The following is a 17669-nucleotide window of genomic DNA, read 5'->3' as shown; positions in this document are numbered from 1 at the left end:
GGGCAACACATTAATTGCCTTTAGCCGAATGATGTCGGTCAACTTCTCCTGTGCCTCCCTATCCACCTGTACTATGGGAATTACAGCCCCACCTCAGTCTGTGTTTGCAAGGATGAAGATCGTACATGTAACGAACAACGTAGCAATAAACGACCCTCAGAGGGCTCACAGCACCCTAGATGAGTCTCAGATTCGGCCAACTCAGCCAGAGAAAGCCTGAACAGGCACCAGCATCTAATCTTCGGCCAGCACAGCTCAGAAGATCCCAGATCCAATCGCTACGTTACTCAACCAAAGAACAGATCAAATGCCCGCTCTGTGCCAAGGATCACGCTGGACGCTTCTGTTGAGCATCCTAACGACTCAGAACGCAGCCAAACAGTCTGAAAGACACAGGTCTTCACCCCTTTACAACGGAAGAAAATGCCACCCAGCCAGTTACCCGGAGTCCCAAAGCCAATGAACGCTAGGACTGCCTTGCTCTAAGCCACCTGCTTTTTCTTCTTCCAAGAGGCAGGCGGTTAAATGGAGGCTCCGGCTTCGGGCCTCCTCTGTCCAGATCAATGCCACTGCTCACCAGCTGGGTGACATCAGGCAGGTTGTTTAACCTGTGTCCCAGTTCCCTTGTCTGTAAACCGAGAGCCGTAACTACAAAGATTAAGTAGGTCACTCTAAGGAAAGTATACAGTAAGTGCTCTATAAGTGTAGCTCTCGTTGTTACATCTAGTGCCCGGCCTGTAGGAGGGACCCAAAAAGTCGTCTGTGGGACAAATCAAGTTTACTCTATATGTTCCCACTGGTTGCCAGACATAGGGCAAGCCTCCGACTTAATCACTCTCTTTGGAGCGACTGTGTCTCCAAGATTCTGGAAGCTGTCTGTTTTCTCCCTACCTCTGGGGGCCAGGTCTCACTGACTTGTGACAGTTTACCTTCTGATGTGGACTCTGCGAGCCCGGTATGATCCAGCCTCGCACCTGCTCATCACCCACACCGGGACACCGCCCTGCCCTAGACACCCACTCGCCTCCGCCCGGCTCAGCCCTGGAGGCCAGCTCCGGTCTCTGGTCCTCCACAAAGCCTCCCTGCCCACTCGAGGTCGCACACAGGAGGCCACATCTGCTCCACAGACGCACTGGGTTTGCTCCGCGCTCTTCAGGGTTTTTTAATTAATGGCCAGTGTTACCGTCGAGAGGCTAGCAGGGCCAAAGAGAAGCTGGTAAGGGTGGCCCCTCTAAAAGCTGGCGTCAGCGTCCCCACCCTGCCCATCCCCCTCTTCACAAGGCTGGGTCAGGCCGTCTTCCCTCTGAAGGGAGGCGAAGTCTCCGTGGGGACGGGCAGGGTGGCTCAGCCCTGGGGACTCAGGCCTTTCCCAAGACTACAACCACACCCATGCCTCCCGACCACAGCCAATCTCTCAAATAAACCAGTTAGCCCGGCTTTCAAGATACACCCAGAATCCAACCTCTTCTGGTGCCCTCCGCCCCGAACCCTGGCCCAGCCACACTCCCTTCTCACCTGGACCGAGGCAGCACCCATCCCCTCCTCCCACTTCTTCCACAGGCCCGTCATCAGTTCTCACCCACACAGCAGCCACAGAGATGCCCAGAAAACCAAAGTCACACCCCGTCCCTCCCAGCTCCCACCTCACCCAGAATGAAAGTCCTCTGCGTCCCCAGCCCATGCACGCTGGGCCCAGATGGCCCCTCAGCCGGGAGCACTCACCCCCCAGCCCCCTGCACCTGCCTTTTCCTCCTTTCTCTCCTCCTTTGCTCGGATGCCACCTTCTCAGGAAGGCCGATCTGACCCCTCCCAATACCCCAATTCCCCTTGGCCTGGTCATTTTCCCATGGTACTTATCACCTTCCAACATACTATTTAACTTTCCTACTTAGTAGATTTATTGTTTATCTCCCCGCAGCCAGAACGTCAGCTCCACGGGGGCAGGAATTTCTGTCTGTTTTGTTCACAGCCACATTCCCAGCGCCTGGAACGGTGCCTAGCGCATGGAAGGTGCTTGGTAAATATTTCAAACAAACGGATGAATGAGTAAAGGAACCTCTAGGGTCTCAGAAGCTCGAGCCACCTGGCTTTCCTTTCCCTCTCCAGGAAGGCCAGACTGAACCCTCCGGGAGGACCAAACACAGTAGCTTCTAGACAAATTAGCATCTGTAAGACCGGCTTCCTGTTTCTTATCTTAAAAGTGGGGGGAGGGGACGGGGGGGGGGGCTCACCAAGCACAAAATTGGGTTATCTGCCTAGAAGCCCACGTGCACAGCCCCTTGCCAAAGGAGACTGCTCACTGTGACGACGGCAGCTTTGCCCCGTAAGGAGAAAACTCCACCTGGCTTCTTTCTGCCCTTTCTGAGACATAATTCAAAGTGAGTCGTGGAGAGTCTAAAGGCTAAAATCCAACAGGATGAAAAGCACAGCCTCGCAACAGATGAAAGCTTGGAGACCTGGCTGGCCTCCTCCGGATGGAGGCGAGGGGAGGGGTAACCTGAACAGGTGCGCCCCTGGCCTCTGCTCCCCACCCCGCGGAGCTCGAAGCTGGTCGGGGTTCCCCCTCGTGAAACAGAGATCGGGTTTCTGCATCGGTAAGGGCTTTCTCCTAAAGGAACCACCCATGTTTTTCCCATATGTCTGAACATCTGTTTGCAAGAATGGTCTTTGGAGATGTGTGCCCAGGTTAAACACTCTCATTTGCTTACTTTCTAACTGAAAGGATGCCTTTCCAGTCATTCTTTCAGCTGAAAACAAGTCCCAGAGAGTGGGAAGAACAGCGTGTTTTGAAAGCCCCAGCACAAGGATAGATAAGGAATACGACAAAGTGTCCTCTTCCATGCAGATATATGGCGAAAGGGTCCGGAAGCGGGCCGGGACAGGATTCCACGGCAGTGGCATTACACAGGCCACTATCGACCGGGGTGTGATTAGATCCCACAAGCTGCAGAGCTGTGTAAATGCTGGAAGGCCCAACTTTGCACAGCAGCCTGTGCACGGAAGGTTTGTCCACCAAAGGACCCCGGCATCCCGCCCTGAAACAGAACGAGGAAACGATAGCCCGATTCTGCCAGTGGGCACGGGGCTCTTTCAAGGTGAGTCAGGTGGTTCCCTTCCTCATCTGATCCTTGCAGGTCAAAAGTCAGGCCACAGAATTGAGATTCCCTGGTTCCTCAGAAAGCACCATAAGCTTGTTCGATTTCAAAGGGGTTGAAAGCTTTATAAAGGAAACAACGTGAGCCTGGCTGCGAACACTACCCCTTCCCTAACCAGACAATTCTTAGAAATCGTACAAATATAGCCTCCCTCTTATCTCCCTGTCTATTTGATAAACCTTGAAGCAGCTCAGGGCCTCATTTGCCCCAGAGGACATCTGCCCTGAGCCAAATCTCACACAAGGTTTGAGTTTTGCAGCCAAAACTTAACAACCAGAAACTTCCCATGAAAATTCAGAGTCTGAGCTTCTCCCGAAAAGAACCTATAAACCCTGGCAATGCTGGACCCACGTTCCCACACGGTACACCCAGCGAGGGCTGACTAGCGGCTGCCTCCTCGAGATGAGGTGCACGTTCTGCTGTGCCCTACTCCCCACCACTCCCTACTGGTCCCTGGCATTGGCCATTGGCCAATTCAGCCATGTCTTCTCGTCGCCTGGCCCCCACCAGCTTGTCAGTTGGTGATACTGTTTCTCCCATCTCTTCTTTGGTTCCCTCCTTAAGTCCATTGCTTCTGGAGAGATGCAGGGTCCTATCCGGGGGTGGGAAATAAACCCTTGCACGCGGCTCCACGCTAGGCCCCCTAGTGGTGGCACGTGTGGCCCTGTGCCGTTCCGCAGGCCTGAGGGTGAGCAAGCCGAGCACTTTGCTTCCGAGCTCTGGGCCCCCAAGTCCAACCGCCTGTTGACATCTTTACCTAGACACCTCACAAGCCCTCCCGACTTCCTACGCCCCGAACTGAATTCATAATCTTCTCCTAAGAAAATGATTCCTCCCCCAAGTCTTCCCACTTGACATAGGACACCACCCAGGGGCCCCTTCACCTCCCACATCTAGGCCAGAACGGAGTCCTGAAGATGACACTGTAGAATCCCTCCCCTCCCCGCCCCTCCCACTGCTGCCTTGTCCCCAGCACCTCCGTCTTCACCTGGTACCACCATAGCCCATCAAATTCATCGCCCTGCTCCCTTCCTTATCCCTTCTAACCCACACCCGAGAAAGAAGCCGGAAGGATCCTACAAACAGTAAATCAGCATCACCTTCCTCCCGTACTTAAAATTCGTTACTCCCTTCCCCTGGAATAAAACCCAAGCTCCGCACCTTGGCTTATGAGTCCTGCACAGTGTGGCCCCGCCAACCCATCAGCCCCCAAGCTAAACTCAAGTGGCACTGGCCCTCCGTTAGCTCCTCAGACACACCAAGTTCCTCCCTGCCTCAGGACCTTTGCACACACTGTACCTTAGGCCAGGAACACTCTCCCACCACTACCCAGAGAGACCAAGAAACAGAGAGAAGAAGGGCATCATTCCTCACTTCACCGGCTCTGTCACCTGCTCTAGGTCACAGGTGGTAAGTCACATCCTCAGCAAGACTCCCTTCTGCAGCAGATAGAAGTATTCTCTTGGCATGGCTGCTTTGGTGGAAGTTGTAAGTCATAAATTTATGTTGTAAATCCAACAGATGGGCTTCCCCACCGCTCAGCATGTCTTGCCCTAGAGTCCAGGTGCCATTCCAGATTGCCCTCATCTGCCTCCCTGAGCCACTCACAGCTCAGCAACGGTCACGCCAAGCCATTCTGGCCTACTTTGCACCTCCAGCGCCCCCAGAGCTCCATCAGGGCAGAAACTGTATTCATCCCGCCCATCATGATATTATCAGCACTTAGCGCAGTGCCTGGCACACAGCAGGTCCTCAAGAAAATAGCTGCCAAATGAAGGAGTCAGGAGATCTGAAAGCATTTAAGGTTTAGAACAGACTTCCTTCCAAGACCAGGTGACATTCGAGAGGGGGGGGGGAAAAACACAACGCCAAACATGGCATATGCTTAAGATTTTAAATTTTATATGTAAAGAAGTGAAGGGGTCTTGTACTCATTTTATTTTCTTATAAAGAGGAGCATAAAACCACTAGGCGTGCAAAAAAAGTGAAGTTTTATGGTGCAGTAAATAAAAAAGAGAAGGGTGGGGACCAATCATGGAGGGGGAAAGGAGCCGTGGTACAGTACAGAAATAGAAACAGATGTAGAGATAAGAGACAGATCAAGAGAGAAACCAGCAGAAGCATCTAGGCAAAGTACAACACAGGGCTACGCTGCTCTTCTGGGAACGAAAGGGCAACCCTCCAAATTTCGAAAGGGGTTTTCATTCCTACCTACAGGGTAAGAGCACTTGTCCCAAGTCTCCTCTCCAATTTTCAAAGAAGGTTTTTAAAAACCGACTTATTATGCTAAAAATCAGTGGTTAGCACATTGCATTTTGAAGAGAACACAATCTATTCAAATAATTAAAAAAAAAAAAAAAAAAGACTCCACTTCGTATCTTTAGAGAATGTGGCCGCAAACCTTGAAGTCATGCACTGGGTTTTCAAAGTTATGAGCGAGAAGAGGGATGGCTCCTTGGGGGCTGTCAGAAGAGGGGCATGAACTTCAACACGGCTCAGCAGAGGTCTTTTGAACTGCACATCCAGCCCGTTCCCTTCTCTGGAACGTTCCACGGCCCCAGCCTTAAACGAATGGGTAAGCAGAGCTTAGCCCACCGCCCGTGGTCCAACCTCTCTGGCCAAGCCAACTGGGCCAGTGGGCCTTCCCAACCAGGCCAATTAGAATCTCCCTGAGAAATCACAATTCGGGCCCCAAAAAGGCCGTGCGGGGACAGCACATAAAATCGCCAGGCAGGAGGTGTGCGCATTTTTCCCCCCAGGCTTTCTCTGCCTGGTAAGAGTGTGGAGTCGGGGGAAGATGGTCTGAAGAGAGACGGGAAAAATCAGGAACACTGTAACACAGAGACGGCCAGGCCCGTGGGTCCAAATCCCAGGCCCATTCGACAGCTCTGACCTTGAACAAGTTCCTTGACATCTCCTTGACCTAACTGCGACCTGCTTTTAGGGCTCCTTTAAGGATTAAATAAATTAACACACACGGCATTGGAACAGGTCTGATACACAGTAAATGCACGCTGCACAGTAGCTATTATGATCATTCGGCGCAACCCTAAGCTCACGAGGCTGAGAATTTGTCGCTGTTTTGTACACACCCCAGCCCAGAGCCTAGAGCTGTGCCTGGTACACAGGAGTGCTCAACCAGTGTTTGTTGAGTGATCGGGCCATGAAGATACCACCCAGCCCTGGGAGGACAGAGACCCCGGACAGAGCCTGCTAACTTTTCTCCTGATCCCAGCTCCTGCTCCAACAGGGCGATCCGGCCGGGTCTCGTCCAAGCCCCAAGTCAGATCACGCTTCCTTCCTGCTTTTCACGTCTCAGGATAAAGCCAAACTCTCCCCACTGGCTACCCCAGGCCCTGCACACTCTGGCCCCTGCCTCCCTCCCTCCCTCCCCTTCCTTCTGGTCCTTCATGCTCCAGTTATATTTGGCCTCCTTTGCTCCTCTAACGTGATTCCCTCTACTTCCTTCTGCCTCCAGGCACCTGCACCTGCCGCTCCCCCCGCCTGCTCAGCCCCAGCCCGAGGGAAATCTTAGCATGTGTTTTTCCCTCGTTGCCACTGGCTCCTCCGTTTTACACGCCCAGAGCCTCACACTCGCTTCCTGTGTGCGCCTTGCCACCGTGTGTACTTCTATCATTTGTGTGTGACGATTTAGCCGACGACTCTGGCTCCTAGACCGTGAGCTCCAGGAAGAAAGAGCTCATAGCTTCTTTTTTATGCTTCACTGTATTTTCGTAGCGAGCACAGTATATGGCAAAAAGTCGGTGCTCAACACACACTTGCGGAGGGAATGAATCCACCTGCCGAATGGGTTGACTGAACAAAGAAGTAAATTGGGGACCGGTCTCAAGTCTGGCTTCTTTCTGAGTTGAGTCTCCTAGCCTGGCTTTGCAGTCGTAGCCTCCTCATACAATCCCCCTCTTCCTTTTTTTTTTTTTTTTTCAACGTTTATTTATTTTTGGGACAGAGAAAGACAGAGCATGAACGGGGGAGGGGCAGAGAGAGAGGGAGACACAGAATCGGAAACAGGCTCCAGGCTCCGAGCCATCAGCCCAGAGCCCGACGCGGGGCTCGAACTCCCGGACTGCGAGATCGTGACCTGGCTGAAGTCGGACGCTTAACCGACTGCGCCACCCAGGCGCCCCACAATCCCCCTCTTCTAATGTGCCATGAGTGAGTTTCCCTGCCACTGCTAAACAACACAGACGCACTTTGACTCCAACACACAGAGTAACACCACCCTCTGAGCCAGGAAGCCCCCTCCTAGAATAGATAAGCCTAGACCGATAATGACACGAAGACTTCCCTTCCCAGAAAACAATTTTCATGCATGCCAGAGTGAATGGTACCAGACCAGCCCTCCCACCGTAAACAACTATAAATCGGGACAAACATCTAGAAGTCAACAACTTTCAGGCATTGGACAGCAGGCAGCCTAAGACTGTGGCCACTGAGGGAAAGGAAACACAGGAGCCCAGGTCCCCTCCAGCTCCCTGCCTGAGGACAGCTTCCACACCACCGGCGCGGAGTCACGTCCACCAAGCACCCAAAAACGTTATTGACGCAGCATGGGAAACACCTTGGACTTGCCACAGATCCGCCATAACAAAATGTGAAATCAAGTCTACGCAAGTATAAAGTGGCCAGTCAGCTGCTGCATCGCCTTTAAAGGAAGATAACAAAATCCAGAGTCTCTCTGTCCAGTAAATATATCATCATCACAATATTAGAATATAGTCAACAATTACTAAACATGCAAAGAGAAAGGAAGGTGCGGCTCACGGTCAAGGAAAAGAAGCAATGAATAAACACAAATGGCAAAATCGCTGTGATGGCAACTCCAGAAAAAGCAACTGCCAGGACGTGGAAGTTCCTATTATTATCACAAAAGTCCTTAACCAGGGGTATACACCCAAAGCGCCTATGGAGATTTCAGAGATTTTGGATTTTTGTTTGTTTGCTGGTCTCAGCTCTACTCATGTTATGCAATGTCTCATTGAGTAGTTTCAGGGGATGCTTAGGAATCTGCCTTTTTCACAACCTCTCTAGAGGCTCTCATGCATACTACATCAGATTCTTATCATAGAATACATCCACCTTAAGGCAAATGCAAATAAAAGTTAAATTTATACGTATTGAAGGTTCTGCTTAATCGAGTTGGTTGGTGGGCACCAATCAGCACTCCCTGGTTGAACAGATTACACAACTAAGAAAGATAATTTCAACTTGAATTATTTTGCAGAAAAACGCACACTTCTCTACTTATTTTGACTGAAAGAAAAACTGAGGTTAAATCAAAAGCCACAGACGTAAAAGATAATGATTAAGAAGAAAAAACTGGAGGAAACGTTCATGGTGTAATATTTTAAAAATCAGAAAACCAGCTACTATAATATCAAACATTTAAATGTATATGAATAGACATTGCCATGTTTGCGAACAGAAAAAAAGGCAACAAGAAATAGGTCAAAATGCTAATAGTATTTCTGTTATGTTTAATTTTAATTTTCCCCTGTTTTTCTATACTTCACAAGAGTATATGGATTCCCCCAGTGGACTCTCCTCTGAAATTTAAACACAAAATAATGGCTTCCGAAACCTTCTGTCAACACACAAACCCCTGCAAAACTCTAGCAATTTTTCAATCTAGAAAGAGAAGAGAAGAAATAACTTAAGAATATCATTTCTATCCTTATCCAGCTCAGGAAGACTTTCTTCTCTGGTCTCTGAGTAGCTGGACTAGTTTCTGATCCTACTAATTCCATCTCAAATTTCCCATCTGTTAGACGATGGAGGCTGAGACACATACCACAACCCAACAAATAATAGGCAGTGGCTGAGCAAAAATCGATCACTTAATAGAAATGAAGGACACAAAAAGGAAAAGAATTCAAGTCCATACCTGAACGACAGGGTGGCCACCAGTTGGAGCTTTGACAGCCCCTCGGCTGCCTTCTGTCTCATAGTGGGCCCGGTGATGTGGCTTGGGCTGCACCTCAATCCGCAGCTCATAGGACCCCGACTGGTGGGAGAGTGGCCACTCAAGCGGAGGGAGGGATGCGGTCACTGGAATACTGAAGGAGGAAACAGAATCAGTCGTGTGTACAAGAAATCAGAACCAGTCGGCCTGTACAATAAACGTAAATGGTCCCTTTTCTGAAAAATCATGTCAGAGGGTACAGGAGTAAAGTACTGGGTGTTGGAAAGCACATATTTCTCAGACAGGATAGGTAGGATTCTACTCAAGTGAGAGTTCTTTGTCTTTGTTTTCTCTTCCACCTTTGATGAAAACAGTGTGACTGACATCTCAGTTTGTGAAGCTAATTTCATTACACGTGAGTTCTAGCATATTTCTAAATGTTACCACTCCTTGTCCTCTGGGAATTTTGAGGAGTACCATTTCCTTCCTCTAAAAATCACCCCTTACCCAGAATGTTCTCCCTTTCCAAAGGAGTAAGTGTGGGAGAAATTACCTGAAGTGGAAATCAGCAGCCCATGTGTGTCACAGATGTGCAATGTGACCTTAGGCAAGTAACCTCACCTCTTTTATCTCCAGTGTCTTATAATAACATATCAAATGGACCAGATGGCACCTGAGAGTTGTTTCAGTTCTTATTTCCAAGTCTGATGCTCTCAATTAAAAGCTGCTTTTAAGAAGAGACCATTTCTAGTCACAGCCATTGGCTCTCAGGACCAGTAAAGAACATCTAACCATAGAGAAGTGTCTGATTTTGGTATGGATGAGTCAAACCACCCGGACCCCTAAATGTAAAGGAAGAGGAGAAGTCAAGAACATGACTGGAGTTACCCACCCGTGTTTAAGTCCAAGCTCCACCTCTAGCTACTTTGAGCAGATGCCTCTATTAAGTTTCCCTGGGCCTTAAGTTTCCTCCATTGTGAAATGGAGCTACGGAGATCACATGAAGAGCTTAGCACAATAACTACTCAATAAATATCAGGCTATAATCATGTTTCCCTGTATATACACTCCATATTTCAAAGTTATCTCCTATACTCTAATTTACTTGTGGTTATAGTATTAGATATATAGGCCTTTACATCTGAAGTTGTAATGACAGCCATTAAGTTTCATTTTCTTATAGAATCTTAACCCTACCCAGCACACCCAACAGGTACTTGACACATGGTTAGAATCATGTAATTAAAGAGTTGGCTGAGGTCTTAATGATCTACCTAGACCATTCCCCTTCAGAGTCTTAGGGAACACAGATATTTTCCCAAGATTACAAGGCTCCAACTTATGTCTCTTGACTCTCAGTCCAGTGCTCCATGCACGTCTCCATGCTACTAGAGATATGCTACTTCTTATCTTACTGATTTATTTAAAATACGGCCAAGAAAATATCTCACTTATAGAATGGCTCTGGAACAATACTCGATATTTGATGGGTTCTCGGTCAGTAGTCAGTGGGTGGGTGGGTAGATGGCTGGATGGCTAAATGAATGAATAAGTGAGTGAGCAGTCTTATTCCAAAGAAGCCCCATATATTCAAAGTAGCTCCAAAGTTGGAAACGCATGGATTTGTGTCACTATGTCCTGATTTTGTACATGTGGCACCAATCATTAATCCAATCAGGATATTCTTTTCCACTAAGCCCGGAGCTTCTAAAAGCTACCCTTATCAACTGGACTTAGGGAAGCACTTGCAACGAAACCAATTCCATTCCTTCTCCATCATAGCAGTACCAGGGGCAATGCCGTGGGATCCCATAAACCCCATCAGTGCTGGAGTCCAACTCGAACATGCAGTCCAACTTCAAATTATGTCGTCACAATGCAAGCAAATCTCCATCTCTTCTTTGCAACTGGATCACCTCCTGAAGCCCCCCCTTGCCCTGAAGTCTTAGAGCGTCCACCTCAGTTTCGGTCCCAACATGCCTTCTAGCTTCTGCCTGCAGCCAAGGGGCCATGTGTCTTACACACTCACACTCTCATCATGCGGGTTAATTTTTTTTAATTTGCAAAATAAGGCTCATAAAAATATCACTTCACCCCTGTTCTAATATCTTTTGAAGTATCAAAAATATTCAGAGAGGAGAAGACCCAGTGGGCTATCTCCGAGTATCAGCTTCAAATTTTGTTTGGTTCCGGAACAAGTCTTTGACGACTACAATACAATCTTAAGAATTAGACCATCAGAGCCAATGTGAAATTCTGCATTTGAATTCCAGCCCTCAGCCCCACACACCCGGAGACAAATGTTATCATGAGACTTCCCTGAACGTCCTATCTTCTCAATCTTACAGAAGACTGTCACAAACATCTCATCAGCTGGCACAAATTGGCCCTCGTAGGGACTAAAGTGGTCAGTATCGTTTGGACCACGAGTAGAGAAGGAAGGACAAACGATAAAGTCTTCATCAAGTCTCAGACAAATGCAGCACAATCATATTTTATATTCATGTTCCTCCCCCATCTCAACCATTAAGTAAACCACGTTTCACAGACTGGTCTGTAGCAGAAAGAATAAGGAGTCAAGAATTTGAGATTCTACGTTTCCAATTCTGTCACTGACTAGCTGGGTGACCGTGGCCACGTCCACTCGCCTCACCAAGCCCAGGCTTCTCAACCTGCAACAGGCGCTGGCCTTGATCGGCATTTCCTATGGTGGCTCCATACGACTTTGGTCACAGAACTCAGAGCCCCGTGGCCAAACGGCCTTTGAGATTACTGCGCGTTCTGTCCACAGCTGGGAGTGGCCCCTGCATAAAGATATCTGTTTAACTCTGTTAAGCTCAGAATCTCCTTTTCTAAGGAACACCCATCGACCTGTGATGGCACCGGTGTTGTCAGAACCGCTCGGGAAGAAGGGCCAGACTGGAAGGCCCCTGTGGTCCCCTCTGGTCTGGTGTGGGATAAGCAAGGCCCGGGGGACAGAGCCCTTGACTACACTCACCTCATCAATCACAACAGCCCCACCAAGATCTATTTTGGTGTTCAATTTAGTATTTGCATTAAAAAAAAACAGTTTCCCATTTGCTAAAAGCAAACACTCTGAAGAATCAACGGCCTCATCCTATTACCGTATGGTTTTCAAAGTGTCAGGATGATTTTTAGCTTCGCTTTCATGGAACGTCATGTGCTTCTAACCTCTGGGCGCCTCATTTTTCTTAGCATCCGAATGAAGATAAAAATAATACCAACTAGATTTACTGGAGAATAAAATGATCCGTGGGCAATACTTAGAGTTGTGCCTAGCACATAGCAAGCATCCTCAAATGCTGGTGATTATTATGGTCACCGTCATTCCTCTAACAACCTTTGGGAGCTCAATCTTCTAGGACAAGGCTCATCCAGGAGAAAGTACTTTCTAAAGTGCCTCCCTGATAAGAAGATTCCCCTCTAAAACACAGCAGCTGCCCCTTTCTCTTCACTCTTACTTTGTGCAGGCTTCGTGCCAAGAATTTGATATATATCCTCACACCTTGCAAAAAAACAAAAAACGAACGAAAAAACAATGAGGTGGGGACTAACCCACAGGGAATGAGCCAAGGTTTAGTAAGGTGCTCAGTGAGAAAGGGGATCCTGATTGATTAGCAATGTCTGCCTTGGGCACGGCATCCCAAAGATGCTGGATGAGAAAGCCGTCCTGCACGACTAGCGATGCCTGTCACGGACACAGCAGGAGGGCAGCACCAGACATGCCCACGATCACACAGCCCCCGAGGGGTGGAACCAGGACTCAAACCCGGTCCCTGGAGACCCCAAAGCCTACACACCGCCAGCTACACGCAGCGCTTCGGCTTCCCACGATTTCAAGCTCCTCGAGGACAGCAGATGCGAAAACCCACCAGTTCCTCTTAGCAGAGGCTGGTAAATGCCCCGTATAAAGGCTTGCTCTGTGCTTCCCAGAACGTCCCCTCCACGGAGGCAGAAATTTCTGCCCGGTTTGTTCACCACGGCCTCCCCAACACCCACAACAGTGCCCGCCTGGCACACAGTAGGCGCCTGATAAAACCCTGTCGCCCGAATGAATGCGCGAACCGGCCAGGGGCCATCGCAGGCATGCTCCCGACCACCTGGGGAGTTACGGGGGCCCACGGAGAAACCACAGCTGGGAGAACTGAACCCCCCCAGCTCCACCAAGGTCTGGCAGCCAGGAGGCGGGAGGGCCTGGGTGCGGACGCGGCCTGTCCCAGACGCTAAAGCACCACGACCCCCCCCACCCCCACCCCCACCCCCGGGGAAACCGGTCCCCTCGGAGCCCCGCTCACCTGCAGAGGGGAAGGGCGGGCACCAGCTGCTTGGGCCACGTGGGCGGCATCAGCAGGATGGACTCGGGGGCCGAGTTCCTCCTCTCCTCCTGCTCGCAGGGGCCCAGAAATTCCACGGCGGCCGGGTACAGGTGGCGGGGCAGGCCGGCCTTGGGCGGGGCGGCGGACACGGGCGCCGGCTCGGGGCTGGTCTTCCACATCTTGGGGGGGATGCCGCAGGGCGAGTCGGCGGCGAGGCTGTTCAGGGCGTCCATGAGGACGGCGGAGCCGGCCGCGGCGGGGTAGCCGGCGGGGGCGCCGTCGTCCCGGGGCTGCGGCGAGGGGCTCCGGGAGCGCTGGGGCGAGGCTCCGGGCAGCGGGGCGACCGGGGCCCCGGCACACGAATGCCTCCGCTTGGCGCCAGGCGACGAGGAGCGGGAGGCCGGACGGGGCGCGGGCGAGCGGCGGCCCAGGCAGCTGTCCTCAGCGAGGCCGGTTCGAGGTGACATTATTGGCGAGGTTCTGGGGGAATAATGAGCAGGGATGTTTTGAAACTGGGGGCACAGGTCGTCGGGCCCGCCGTTATTGGGCGAGACGCAGGGCGAGGTGTAGGGGGAGAAGGTGTCGGAAACGAAGCTGGCAGAGGAGCCGCTGCTAGCCGGGCTCAAGCAAAGCGGCTCGCGGTAGCCCTCGAAGCCGGGCACGGGCAGCGTGAACCGCGGGCTGGCGGCCGCCCCGGCCAGGGCCGGCTGCTCCCCCAGCAGGCCAGCGTCTCTCCCGCGGAGGGGGCCCCCTGCCTGCATCAGTTCGTGAGATGGAGTGATCTCGATCCGAGGGCTCAGGCCCGAGGCCCCGGCTGGCTGGGCCGCGCTCAGAAAGTTCTGCGGCCCTACCCTATCCGGCTCTCCGAATCGGCCGGGGGGCTCGCCAGGGAGACTGGGGAGGGGGCTGTATGGCTTGAGGCCATAGTCCAGGACATCATCGGGGTATGCGAGTCCGGAGGGTGGGCTGGCGACCTTATGTGCATTCGGTTCTTCTGGAAAGAGAAGGGGGGGAGGGAGGGGTCTTTTTAAGCCTCTAAAACAGAACTCCCGGGCAGAACAATCCCAGATCGGGTTTTGGCTCCTGTTTTTCTTCTTTGTTTTCTTAATAATCCCCCCCCCGCCCCGCCCCCCGCCGCCCGTGCCAAACCCCGAGCTGGAACCTCCTTCCCTCACCAGAGGAAAGTGAGGCCACTTCATCCCCGATTCCTTGAAGACAGAGATGGAAGCGGAAAGATTTTAGTGCAGGTGCACAGAGCACAGCTCCTCCAAGCCACGCTGCCCTAGCCAGAGGCCCGGCAAGACGCCCCGGGCCAATGATGTCCCAACTTTTGGTTCAGGGGGACCCTGGGAAGAAACGCGTTTTTACTCCACGACTCAGTTCACGCCCTCTCTACTGGAGCCTGAAACGAAGCTTCGCAAAAACAGTACTTACCCTCACCTTTCCCCTTGTCTGGGGTTATTTGGTTTAAGTGCTGGTCACAAGTCACTGAACAGATTTCCTGGCCCACCAGTGGGTCAGGACCCACGGTCTGAAAACCACGGACGCAGGCTCGTTTCAACATTTTTGCACAGCCACGGGACGCACAGGCAGACTGCACCGGCTCTGAGTCCCAGGAGCTGTGGGTTCAGACCCCAGCCGCTCACGCCCAAGGGTGACTAGTGGCTTCGTTTAAAACCAGGACCCCTGAGTCGCATCTCATCTTGGGCCATTTTACAGATGAGGAAACTGGGGCCCAGGGAGGGGAAGGGATTCACCCAGAGGCACAGAGTTAGCAGGATGAGAAATCCCACAGCCCAGCCCCTTGGTCCTCAAAAGGCAGAGCCACGGCTAAACGGTGTCCCAAACTATAAAAAAAAAAAAACAGCGGATGCAGAAGGACCGGATTTTTCTTTAGTAGTGGCCTTCTGTCTTAGGTTTCTGCTGCCACCTCAAAGGACGGACTCTGGAGAGTGGATTTAGGGAGGGAAGGAGCTGTTCTGCCCAGCACCCTGACCCTGGGGGAGCTCCCCCTCTCAGTAGAGGCCCCTCCCACCTCCCTGTGGGGGCTTGGTTCAACCTGACCCCTCTAACACGCCTTCCTACACCCAAACCATAGCGGGTCCTAACGACCCTACTGTCAAAACAGAAGCCACATTTGCACCACAACCCCCCTGACCTAAGACGCCGGCCCGTCCTCTCTCGCCTGGACTTCAGTCACCTCCTCCCTGGGCTCCCCACCTCTGTCCTCACCCCCTCCAGTCTGTTCGCCACGCAGTAGCCCCTTGACATGCCCGCCTGCAAAACTTTAAAGGCTTTCCCAAATGTGATCTGAAGCCCCTGAGCCCCGGTCTGTCTCACTATTCGTACCTGCCCATTTTCCCAGCCTGACTCAGCAACGGCCCCGCTGACCTCTTCTTCAGATATCTCCCGCCTTCAAGTTCAAGTGCCGTTCATTCTGCTGGAAACCCTCCCCCCGAGATCTTCACGTGGCCGCTTCCCTGAATTCCTTCATGTGTCTGTTCAGCCAACGCTTCCTTAGATTGGCCCATCAGAAAGACCCCCTCCATCGCCACCTGTCGCTCTCCACCCCTTTTCCCTAACACCCGTTGCCAGCTGACACATCAGATGTTATCTGTTTAGGGAGTCTCATCCTGATAGATCAGGGGCAGGCAAACGGACTGTGTTTGTAAATAAAGTTTTATTGGAAAGCACCCATTCCTGTTTGTTTACATACGGTCTGTGGCTTGTTTTTGTACTACAGCGGCAGTTGATGGGGGCGCCCGGGTGGCTCAGTCGGTTGAGCATCCGACTTGGGCTCAGGTCATGATCTCACGGTTTGTGAGTTCAAGCCCCGCGTCTGGCCCTGGGCTGACAGCTCAGAGCCTGGAGCCTGCTGCAGATTCTGTGTCTCCCTCTCTCTGCCCTACTTGTGCTCCTCTCTCTCTCAAAAATAAACATTAAAAAATTTTAAAAACAATAGCCACGTTGATAGTTGCAATCAACACTCTATGGCCCACAAAGCCTAAAATGTTATCTGGCCCTTTATAGAAGATTGTGACCCAGGTGCTGGACTCTATGCTCCACGGGTGCCGGAACCGTATCTATCAAGGTTAACATTTGCTGAGTGAGCAAACAATGGAAGAATCCTGTCCAAGGTTCATGTAGCCAGAAATGGGACCTCTTCCTCAAGTTGGATGCCTGGCCCTTACCCTGGGGAGCCAAGATAGCTGCACGGGTGATCCCCTGCCTCCTCGGTGTCCTTTCTGGACCATCGTGGAGTAAATGCTGCCTGGTTTAGCTGAGCTGATCTCACGGGGTCCAGAGGGTACCCCCTCCCCAGGTGAGAGCCCCGAAACGGCTTCTCACAGGTCTTAGGATAAAGATAAACGATCTCAACTAGGCCAGCCAGGCCAGGCCCTGCCTGCCACCTCTAGCCTCACCTCTCTCTACTCTCCCTTGGACGCCAGCCAAACTGTCTTTCTGTTCTTAGAAAGCACCTGCCTTCTTTCTGCCTCAGGACCTTTGCACTTGCGGTGCCCTCTGCCACAACTGCTCCTCCTCCACCCCACCCAGGCCCCTTCTCTACATAACTAAAGCCGCTCATTCCTTCCAGCTAAAGTGTCGTGTGCTGGGGAAGGCTTCCTGATCTCCTTGGCTAGATCAGAGACCACTCACGTTTCTCTGTTCTGTCCATACACTTCCCGAAATTCCAATTAAGAAATTGTGAAGTTGTTTATTGCCTGCCTCTCTTCCAACCTCCAGCTCCACCCCTACCAACAGGAAATTCCATAAGGGCTCTCTCACCCCTTAGGGTATCCTAGCACCTGAACAGCCCCACCCAAAATATGTGTTGGTTGGCTGAATTTTAAAAAAGGGGGGGGGGAGGGGGAGTTCAGAAAAGTCAATGTGAAATATTTCAACTACTACTCAAAGATGCTAATATCCAACCCAAACGGTGGAAAGATCTAACCTCAAGAGAGGGCAATTCGTTAACATCTACCAAAATTCCAACATACCTATCTTTGGACCCAAGCAATGTAGCTTTAGAATTTATCTTGCAGGGGCACCGGGTGGCTCAATTAAGCATCTGACTTTGGTTTAGGGCATGATCTCACGGTTTGTGGGTTCGAGCCCGTCATCAGGCTCCACACTGACAGTGCGGAGCCTGCTTGGGATTCTCTCCCTCTCTTCTCTCTGCCCTTCCCCCACTTGCGTGTGCATGCACGAGCTCTCTCCCTCCCAAAGGTAGATAAAACTTAAAATTTATTCTGTGAT

The 17669-nt window shown here is 51.4% G+C and overlaps 1 protein-coding gene across 4 annotated transcripts in view; it reads right to left on the bottom strand.

Annotated features, from left to right (window-relative positions):
- The window catches only part of NFATC2 (nuclear factor of activated T cells 2), a 160006-nt gene that overhangs the window by 106623 nt on the left and 35714 nt on the right, over positions 1 to 17669 (bottom strand). For all 4 annotated transcript variants that reach the window (XM_043553665.1, XM_043553662.1, XM_043553664.1 and 1 more), the window contains exons 2-3: positions 13392 to 14406; positions 9058 to 9229 (exon numbers count right to left, since the gene is read on the bottom strand). In XM_043553665.1, the coding sequence (XP_043409600.1) occupies positions 9058 to 9229; positions 13392 to 14406 (1187 nt within the window). The remainder of the gene's footprint in view (positions 1 to 9057; positions 9230 to 13391; positions 14407 to 17669) is intronic.

The sequence above is a fragment of the Prionailurus bengalensis genome, chromosome A3 (assembly GCF_016509475.1).
Source record: "Prionailurus bengalensis isolate Pbe53 chromosome A3, Fcat_Pben_1.1_paternal_pri, whole genome shotgun sequence".
NCBI classification, from domain to species: domain Eukaryota; kingdom Metazoa; phylum Chordata; class Mammalia; order Carnivora; family Felidae; genus Prionailurus; species Prionailurus bengalensis.
The sequence above is the reverse complement of the archived record's forward strand: the minus strand, read 5'-3'. Positions and strand labels throughout refer to the sequence as shown.